The 10954-nt window shown below is 44.1% G+C and overlaps 1 protein-coding gene across 1 annotated transcript in view; it reads right to left on the bottom strand.

The window, feature by feature from the left end:
- Positions 1 to 9321: 9321 nt before the first annotated feature.
- Positions 9322 to 10954, bottom strand: part of LOC309593801 (cytosolic phospholipase A2 epsilon-like) — a gene marked incomplete at both ends in the record, with an annotated part of 37905 nt that continues 36272 nt past the window's right edge. Inside the window, 2 exons of the mRNA XM_082318879.1 lie at positions 9322 to 9530; positions 9753 to 9939. Coding sequence (XP_082175005.1) covers positions 9322 to 9530; positions 9753 to 9939 — 396 coding nt within the window. The remainder of the gene's footprint in view (positions 9531 to 9752; positions 9940 to 10954) is intronic.

Here is a 10954-nt window from a genome sequence, read left to right as displayed (position 1 = left end):
GTTTGCAGGATTTACTCCTGTAGGAGTCAATGACAAGTTATTTTATAAAATGACCTGAGGCCCCACCCATCTCATCTCTATAAGTAAAGGACTCCCCTCCCATTGCCGAAGACAGTGGAGCGCCAAGGATGACTGCTCCAGGGAAGGATCTTATGGGGCAAGCACAACAGCCAAAAGGGATGCGGTACCTTCCTCTGGCTGGGAACCTCTCCCAGCCTGTGCTTGCCCCTTGGTTCCTACAATGCTGCCACCCTTTTTCTGTGGTGAGCAGTGTCCCAGGCCATCCAGTCAAGCAGAGAAGCACAGAGGGCACCACCACTGGAGCCTGCTCCTTCAAACTCAGCTCTTCCCCACCTGTGGCACGGGGACTGAGCAGAGAGCGATGGCAGCTCCTGTGTGGGGGAAACTAAGCCCTGGAAAAAGCCTCTGTGTGTAAATAACTACCAGTGACCTGCCTGTGCACAGACACACACTTGTCTGCTTTGGTCAAAGCCTCCATATAGGCAGGGGGACCCGAACTCGCTGCCTGCAAAGGGCCACCCCCCACACACCTAACAGGTTATTGCAGGGACCAGCAGCTTCCAGCTCCTCCTGGGCTGCTCCTGTTTCTTCTTCCCAGAGGAACAAGGTCAAGGCATGGGCACAGGGCTGGATCTTTGGTTTGCAGAGGTGAACAGTAGGTAGGGGAGCAGAGTGAGGGGCATGGAGTAACAGTACCAGATTGTGTGTGATAGGATGACAGGGGAGAAGGAGAGGAACATTTGCAAGGGTTAGCAGAGATCTTGAGCTCAATGCCTACGGCTACAAGCATTACCCAGGACTACTACTGCACCTGGCAGTACCTTAAATTTGACAAAAAGAGCAAGGAAATATATAATAGCTGTGCAAAGCAGATAAGAGTTATGCTTTCATGCATTTTCCGGAGAAAGGCAATTGAACTTTACATGGCAACTCCAGGAAACTCATGTCAAGATGAATGGAATATAGTATCCAGTGGTTTAGTCTTATTAGTTTTATTTTACAGAGATTTTGTTCAATCAAAGGGCATGAACAAAAGAGCACATGAACATCTCCAGGCATACCCAGCAGAAATTATCATCTTCAAACACAGAAAAACAAATGAATAACAAACTAGCAGCTCCAGTAACAGTACACTGTGTCATAGCATCTGCATTTCCAGCATGAAAAGTAGCTCTGCCCACACTGGAAGCACAAGAGCATTTTTGGTCTCAGTTCACAGCCTCTCTGAGCTACATCCTGGAGAACTCCTCTTGCAGCTTAATTCAGAGAACAATCATTCATCTTTTTTTTTAGCCTCACCAGAAAAAAAGACCTGCCTGACCTTGGAAGACCTGCCATGGGACACTAAAAATACCGGTATACTTGTTATTAGACCAGGCCAGTTTTCCCAAGGCTGATGAGTTCAGAGGACCATTAGCGTATATGGTGATATTCACCTAGAAACTCTTCTAAAGTTGACAAATCTTAAGAAAGTTGAGATTCCCTGTCCTCAAGGAAACCCGTGGAGAAGAACAGGCAGGTTCTGTATGCAGACTTCGATGTCTGTGGAGTTAATTCCCCATTATATGCATGCTTGGCCATCTGGAATGATCTGTATGGCCTTCAGCTCCCACCTGAGTGAGTCCACAGGGAACGCCATAAAGAAAGAAAACTCTGAGGCTCTCATTAACAACTGACCTAGTGTTACCTAATTTAAAATCTGAATGTACAAAGCTGGATAGTCCTAATTTATAGAATGAAAAGCAGAGGCTCCAAGTGGAATGATTATTTCTTTACATTTCATATTTCAGTAATTTAAGGATAGATGAAGCAAAATAACCTACCTGCTTCAAAGATCCAACTGTAGTTGCCCTGGCAGCAAACAGCACACTACTCTTGTCCTTTAGTGCTTGCTAGACCTCACACTCCCTCTAATACTTAGGTTTCTTATTCACACTACAACCCTGTTTGTAGAAGTATCAATCACTTGGGAAAGGTACCTGTATTACATCTGACTGCAGAGACAGGCTGTAGAGAAATGGAGCTCCATGACAAAGTTAACATTTTTCAACATGTTCAAATATAGCTTTGTGACTTGTTTTATCGTTGTCTTGGACTGGACCGAAACTGCTGATAGTCAGTGTCCCCCTAAATGCCTTGCAACAGTATATGCTTGCCTAGCCTTTGAACAGGCCAGGCAAAATTAGCCTGGGGTTATTCTGGCAAGCTAGAAACACAACCAGGACTGCCTGTGACTGCCTCACTGCTCTCAGACATATAGATACTTCTATACAAAAAACAGCATTGGAGAGCAGAGTCAGACAGGCATTCTGGCTCTGCTACGTCCTCTTCCTGCGGGAGCAGTGGTATCTTACACCATCACTGGTGCAGTTAGTGAAGGAAGGAGATGTGGAGCAGGAGAGGAAACTCACAGGAGGCAGGGGCACTACTGCTGTCTGTTGTCTTACCTTTGTCACAGGTAAGAAGGAATCTTCTGGAAAATTAATTTTAAAGCAAGTCTTTAACCAAAGAGTTTAAAAGTACTAGAACATATTCCTGTTAGGACATGGTGATGATACTGAGAAAAGTACAGCACTTTATATCCATTACATATATTGTATGCATCTAGCATGTAACTAGTACACAGCTCTGATTGATACAGAAAGTTATTACTTTACCAGTAGATAGACTGGCATCATTAATGACTTTTTACATCACTGCACTCACAGTTAAATGCTTGTCTATGTTTCTTTCATGTTACAGTTACTGATGCACTGGATAAAGACCAACACTTACCATACCAGTCTTAGAGCAGCCTAATTGAAGTGGAGATTTATGCTCCATTTTATGTCTCTCAGATTTTATGCATGTTGCAAATGTGCAGTCCTCAATGGTTACCTGTACAGTGAGAAAGTTTTCTGTGCCTGGAGTTGTCTCACTGTGGAATGTTTTCTGTACTTGGAGAAGCTTTCCCAGGAGTACAGTAAACTAGAAGAGCGGTTCTCAAAGTTTTCTGAATCACTGTTCACTCTACACATTTCTGCAGACTACATACAAGTTTGTCATGTCCTCATGAGCTGGAAACCAGCAGGAGGGCAGTATGACCAGTACGGTGCTTCCTCCCATGCCCCAAACCAGCTGTGGGTTACAGGCCATCAGCTCCTGTATGAGCAGCAATCATGGATCAGAGCTTGAGTGACTCGAAAGGGTATTTTTTTTTAAGGGTCTATGAAGGATTTTCTGAATACTGTTCTGTACACAGGACCAAAACATTTAATCTGTAACAAATTCTAGGATATAATATCATCTGTTAAATCTCAAGAATAAACTACATCATATGTTTACAAAGTAGATACCAAACCAAAACAACTGCAGCTCAAGGAGGAATTTGGAGCATGGTTTGCTTTCAAGACTGGTTGGAAAAATTTTGGATGCCAGCCAGAAGAGTAGCAGAAATTGCAAAATTAAAGAAATAACTGTCAATTACTCAAGATTTAAAAGTGCATATTAATATACGTAGAAACTTGCAGCCTCTTACCTGATAGTTATCAGCCTCTAAGGATGCTCCATTACCTCAGCAGGAGAAAGGAAATAGGAGGGAAGTAAACATTTCATGTATTTACAACTAATTTACAGGTTATTAGTTGAGAGAGAGAAGGGTGCAATAAGCAGCAGCTGGCAGGAAAAGTTGTACTGCTAGGGACTGAGGGACTGTCTTTTCCCAATGTTTAAGGGCAGAGAAAAGAAGAGAGAGCTGGGAGCTAGAAAGCACTCTGAGGTGAGTTGACCCTGGCTGGACTCCAGGTGCCCACCAAAGCCACTCTATCACTTCCCCTCCTCAACTGGACATAGGAGAGAAAATATAAGGGAAAGCTCATGGGTCGAGATAAGGACAGGGAGACATCATTCACCAATTACTGTCATGGGCAAAACAGACTCAACTTGGGGAAATTAGCTTAATTTATTACCAATCAAATCAGAGTAGGGTAATCCAAAATAAAACCAAATCTTAAAACACCTTCCCCCCACCCGTCCCTTCTTCTTGGGCTTAACTTTACTCCCAATTTCTCTACCTCCTCCACTGGAGTGGCACAGGGGGACAGGGAATGGGGGCTGCAATCAGTTCATCACATGTTGTCTCTGCCACTCCTTCCTCCTCACGGGAAGGACTCCTCACACTCTTCCCCAGCTCCAGTGTGGGGTCCCTCCCATGGGGGACAGTCCTCCACGAACTTCTCCAACATGGGTCATACCCATGGGCTACAGTTCTTCACAAACTGCTCCAGCGTGGGTCCCTTCCACGGGGTACAGTCCTTCAGGAACAGACTGCTCCAGTGTGGGTCCCCCGCGGGGTCACAAGTCCTGCCAGCAAACCTGCTCCAGAGTGGGCTCCTCTGTCTCCATGGGTCCACAGGTCCTGCCAGGAGCCTGCTTCAGCACGGGCTCTTCACAGGGTCACAGCCTCCTTCAGGCATCCACCTGCTGTAGTGTGGTGTCCTCCATGGGCTGCAGGTGGATATCTGCTCCACCATTAACCTCCATGAGCTGCAGGGGGACAGCGTGCCTTGCCATGGTCTTTACCACGGGCTGCAGGGGAATCTCTGCTCTGGCGCCTGGAGCACCTCCTCCCCCTCTTTCTTCACTGACCTTGGTGTCTGCAGAGTTGTTTCTCACACATATTCCCACTCCTCTCTCTGGCTGCAGTTGTGCAGTTTTCTCCCCCCCCCCCCAAACATGTTATCACAGAGGTGCTACCACAGTCGCTGATAGGCTCGGCCTTGGCCAGTGGCAGGTCTGTCTTGGAGCCGGCTGACATTGGCTTTATTGGACATAGGGGAAGCTTCTAGCAGCTTCTCACAGAAGCCACCCCTGTAGCCCCCCACTACCAAACCCTTGCCATGCAAATCCAATACACAATCATAGTATGCATATCAGGCATCTGCAAGCCCATAGCATTCAGAATCTCAGCAGTGGGATTTAATGCCATTACGTTTTCTGGATCACGGTTTTTCAGTTGTTCTTCTTTTTAATGGAACAGCCTATCAAGACTGCTTTGAAGAAACTAGAGGAGGGATATACCTTTATTTCCATTTTAAATGTTTGTCTCCACCACCTTTTTGTTCCTGATTTCCTCTTTCTTTTTTCCATTCCCTGCCATCTTCTCTTTCCCACTGACTTCTTGACTTTCCGAAATATCCGTTTCCTGCTTTGGTCCATCTCAATACCACATAACTATAATTCCCTTTTTTACTTTTATTTGGGTATTATACAAATTTTTTTTTCCTTCTCCCCTTCCTCCCTCCCTTGCTTTTCATACCATCTGTTTTCTTAATCTTTCCCCTTTGTCTCACGTCTCCGCCATACTGCAGTGGTAACTCCAGAAGCTTCAGTTCTAAATGATGGCGGTGTGGTCATATTTGGAACAAGCATGAATACTACAAGCATTAGGGCAGCTGGGATCAGGCCATGACAGCTGGGTGATACACCAAACTGCATGGAGAAAAGGGGATAAGCAATAGTGGGTTGAAGGGAGTGCAAAGGAGACCTCAGGACCCAAGGAGGAAGAAACTAGAGACATGACAAGACATCCCAGAGTTTTGATATGAAGAGCTGGCAGGGTGGGAGGAGTGCTGGGGAAGTGCTTTATGAATGCTGCAGGTGTGCTGGGCTACAGTGGGAACCTTGCAAGAGACAGACTTTCAGGAGGAGCTTAAAGGTATAAAAGTTCAGTGGCATGAAAGACACACAGCTCTCACGCATTGCTACCTGTTGACCAGCATACCATGATCAGGGCATGAGGAAACCAGCCCTGCTGGAAATGAGGCCCTGATGGCCTCCCCTGCAGCATTATCACTCTAGTAAGACAGTGGGATATTGCACATACCCAGCAGAGTTTTACATGTGAACAGGTTTTGGTACAGCGTTTCTCAGACGGAAGTCCTCCTCTACCACCCACATTCTCCTGTATCCGTTGTGGCAGACACATTTCCCGTCATTCACGTGGTGCAACCTGTAGTCTCACAAATGAATAGCTCGCTTCACTCAGACTGTTTGCAGTAATCTTTTGTTTGATCACTCTTTAGGCTACAGAACAGTGTAAAATGGTGCTGCCAACCATCCCATTAACTTCTGCTTCCTCAACGGCACTCACCCGACAGGACTGTCTGAGTACTCACATGCCTCGCAGGGGGTTCAAAAACCCCACTGCTGCTTTTCTTAGGTTCCTACAGGCTGACTCACCTCACCAAGCTGACCAGTTCTCGATGCACCTTTGTGATAATCAGAAGGGCTGGGGCAAAGGTGCAATTGCATGCTAATCCCTTCACTTACCTACAGATAATGAATAGGTAAGAAGGAAAAGCAAGATGCAGAAAAGATGCAGAACATATTCATTACAATTAAGGAGGTCACCATGTTAGTGTTTGTAGTTCCTATTACCACAGCTACCAAGAGTTCTGTCTTTTAAAACATTTAGGAAAAATTATGCTAACTCCTGTCAGTGCCAACACTGTGATACAGCGTGGGCCTGGATTTTTGCAGTGCTTCTCCCCCCCTAGTTTGTTTCCTCCCTTGAACAGATAATTCCATGAAATTACTCCTATTTCCTGTAAAAATGGACACTCCCAACCTGCAAAACCAAAAGGGCTTTTAAATGCCCACATCTGCAACTGTTACCTACATTCTTTCAATGCCTCAGCACAGCCCAGAGACTGAGCATATGCAACACACCCCATTAGCAGCTGAACCAGAACAAAAACTGCCAGAAGACAAAGCCACACAAAGCCTCCATGCTGGCCTGCAAGAACTGATGACCAGGATCTTCTGCAAGTGTTCTGTGCAACTAATTAATAAATTTAATGATAAAAAGCAAGCTGAGCCCAACAAATTAACCAACCCCCTAAGTCACAAAAAAAGCACTTCTACTAAACATGGACCAAGAGTGTTGACTAGATAGGATTCAGAACAGGCCATTGTTGAGGAGCAGTCACCTGGAGACACCTCTACAATATTTCAGAGAGGAAGAAACCAACTGCACATGGCATGATGTCCTTCCTTTCCTCAAGAACATTACCTGTGGGATTGCTACATTACTTATGAGTGAAGGCCCCCAGTGCCCCAGGAGAAGGATGGCTGGATGGAGGATTAAGCCAGACCTTTTCCAGGGTCTACAGTAACACAGGACATATAGGTATTTTCAGAGTCACAGCAAGGACCTTGCTGTGGGACTCAGGTGGCTGTGGGTGTATCTGAAAGAAGAAAGTCATGGATGTCTGAGGATCGCAAGGGGAGAATTGACAAGATCCAGTTCTTGTCCAAGAGCTTTACTCATGCTGAAAGCACCGCTAGGAGCTATCATGTGGTCCTGGCCAGACTGCCGGCAGGTGGGACGGGCTCAGCCCCTAGAGCGTACAGCAGAGCAAGGAATGCCTTAGTGGCACGCCTGGAATAAATGGGTCTTCCCACTGTTAAAAAGAAACTAACAAACAAAAAGACAGCAAGGGAAGCAAAGTGATACAGTTAAGGGCAGGGATGGGGAGAGAAAGGCAGGGTTCTTGAAACTTGGTGTCATTGACAGCCTTGGATGGCAGCTCTTGAAGATGCCCGAAACCCCAGCTGGAAGATGGTCGGGTGGGAGAAGTAGCCAATGTATGTGTCACCCCAAATGGGTTTGCCATAATGATAAACAGGGAAGGCTGAGAGAGAGTTACAGCTGGGGCAGAGGAGAGGCAATGCCAAAAGGCACTGCGTGACTCAGCAGCAGAGATCACAAAGAGGAGCCCTTGATGAGCACTGGCAAGTAAACAGCCATTGCAGCACACTGGAGATTTGAACCAGGGCTGCAAACTGGATGGAGGTGTGAGGGCCTGGAAAAGCAGCTAAGGCAAGGGCACACCATCCCTGAGGGGGCTGAGGTCATTGGAAGTCAGTGTGGGAGACTAAAGACGACAAAGGCTTAAAACCATCAAGGAACGCTTGAAGGAAGAGAGAGAGACAAATGATGATAGCAAGAGGGAAGAGAAATTTTCAGCCTTTTAGAGGTTCACATTTAATTTTGAATTAAGGATTTATTTTCTGTTTTGGCTATGACTGCATTATGCATAGCTCTGTGTGTGCCAATACATGTTACTTCAGCACAGACAAGTTACTGTGTTTCATTTAAATCTGAAGTAATTAAGGGCAGCTGATACTGACTGAAGCATTATATCTTTTTTTTAGATTAGCATCTCTGTTGTAATGAAACATGTTTACAGAATATTTGTATTATTAAAATCCTTCATAAAGCAAATAATTATTTTGGTCTTCATCTCAAAATTAAGCGGTTTCAACAAATTGCCTTGTGCTATTTATAGTAGTTGCATAGACTGTGTGTTGACTGTATACAGTCAGGGACTAAGTTATGCAATTACCCATGAACAAGCCATGGATATCAGTGGAAAGCACTTATAGCTTGCCTTCTTACCACAAAATCCGAATGTCTCTCAGTTTTTTATGTTTTTATTCTCACAGCATCCCATCCTATAATAACAAGAAATACTGTTAAACCTGTTGAAATTAATGGGATGCAGATGCTGAGCTGGATCCTCTAAATACCATGAGTGTTCAGTGAAAAGCACAACCCTGGGTTAACTACTTACACACGGACCAGAACAGCCAATCCTGACTCATAACAGGGTTTAGAACAGTCACTTCCAAAGGAGTTTCCAAACCTAAATATTGCTGGTGTAATAAAACTTGTAAATTCAGAAGTATAGAAAATTTATATTTTCCATGTGAAATATCAGATGTTCTATATCTTTTATGTTTAGTTTTGCATGTTATTTCCAACAAAATTTCTTGCTGACACTATAGGAAAATATAGTTTTCTCTTTTTCTTTGAAATGGTCCACATTTATTATGTATTTTTCTGTTGCACTAGTTTTGGTATAAATTAAATATCTGTAACTCATTTGTCTTCACTTCACATATAACTTCTACTAGTATAGTAAATTTTGAAAGAATTGGTATTGCTGTCCCACATTCATGCATTTAAATAACTCGTCAATAAGCCCCGTATTTACTAGGCTTTGATTTACTGCATATACATCTATGTATATGAAAAAGATGTTCACCACAGTGAAATCCAACATAAATAAAGCACGAGACTAATCATTACTTTGTTTGATCAGTTTATCTGGGATCACCACATGGAGGAGAGGAGCCACAGGCTGAGACAAGTCTTTGTACTTTCCCAAGTCTGTCATGTTCATTCACAAACTGGTCTTGATTCTTCTGCAGAAAAAAAATGTTATTTGGATATCTTTCTGAAACTCAGGACAGCATTTATGTTTTGTGCTGTCGTTTCTGCTCTATAGCTGAACTCAAAGCCTGAAGGATCAGATGTTTGTTGTTCTGAATGTTGTAGCTGGTCAGTTCTACCAGCTTGTCAAAATCCTCCTCTGTGTAGGTAAAGCTGTTTAAGCAGTACGGGGAAAAAACACTGGAAACGTCCACGTTGCCCTGTGCCATCTCAATGGGACTGCGCTCTACACCTGACAAAGAAAGAAAGGTCATTGATGGAGTATAGAAGTGGTCCCATGTCCCGCTTTCCAGATGGGGCACAATGTTACTCCTCACTACCCGGACACCTGCATTTCTCTCCCATGGGAGCCACAGCAGGGGAGGGAGGGAACCACGCTAGACCACGCCTCCAATCCCAACACAGCCAAAGGACGGCCAGGCAGTGGGAGGACTGTCTCTGTCCCATGGCTTACCAGGCTCTTTGTATTTTCTGAAGGTGTCATTCACCAGCGGGAAAAATACCACTGTCGGTGCCTCTGGGGTCTCTGCGTCTTTGAAGATGTAGCACTCCTTCAGATTTTTCTTTTCTTCTTCACTTAGGTGGATTTTGGGAAATGGGATTCCCTGCTTTAGGAAGTACTTGGAGGCTTCTTCCAAAGGCTGCATTCAGACAGAAAAAAAGAAAAGGTCAGAAATTCTGCCACCCCCCCAACTTTTCCTAATGCACAAAGGCCCTTCACAAAGATGAAGGAGCAGCATTTGCCATCAGTATTTCTTCTGGCCTTTGTCTCTTGTGCAAGATATTAAGTTCTAGCTAGTAACAGAACAACAGTTCAAGAACCCAGCCTCCAACTTGCACTCCTCATGGTTGTCCTGCCTGGTCCTCCTGATCTGCCTTTATCTGCAAGATAAATAAGATGTTCATGGCTGCAGATAAGGGTGGCCTAGCCGCTTAGGACACAGAAACATGCCCCTTACTGGAGAAAATCCTGAAATGAGCAGAACAGACAGGAATCAGAAATGGTATGGTTTTCAAATACAGATTCACAAAGGTACAAACATTTTGTTGACTTGGTGTAAAATATTTAAAATCTTCTGTCTTAGATGCCTCAAGATGGTTGTGAAAAGTGATGTAGGCATCTGGGAGCAAACATCATCTTGACTGAAATGTTAATTTAATCTTGTGGGTGTGTAACTCATTTTTGAAAACAGGATTTTTATTCCTGAATCTGGTGGTGCGTATGAAAATTTTAGTCTTCAAGTACTTCTGTCTTATCCATATTTAGTAACTGGAATTATGGACCAGGTTGTTAGATGGTATTTGAAACAGCAGATATGGCATCAAAGGACAATTCTTCTCCACAATTTAAAACAAAAAAACAAACAAATCCAGTTACAGTTCTAAAGACAACTGGAAAAATTACTTCTAATTCAACTGCATGTGAATATCTTTAAGATGGATATCACAAGACAAATGAAACAAGTTCATCAGTGGTGGTACTAGTTCCAGAGAAACACTCCGTATGGAGTGCAGCCTTGACTGATAGCCATATTGAGATCCCAGGAGCACACATGTCTAGGAGAGAGCATTTACCTATCAGAGGGTTGATTAAAATAAAAGATTTAGAAAACTGATACTACTTCTGTTATTAGTGGATTTGCCATGGTATACCAG

The sequence above is a fragment of the Platalea leucorodia genome (genome assembly GCF_965183815.1).
Source record: "Platalea leucorodia genome assembly, chromosome: 7".
In the NCBI taxonomy this organism is placed as follows: Eukaryota; Metazoa; Chordata; class Aves; order Pelecaniformes; family Threskiornithidae; genus Platalea; species Platalea leucorodia.
The sequence above is the reverse complement of the archived record's forward strand: the minus strand, read 5'-3'. Positions and strand labels throughout refer to the sequence as shown.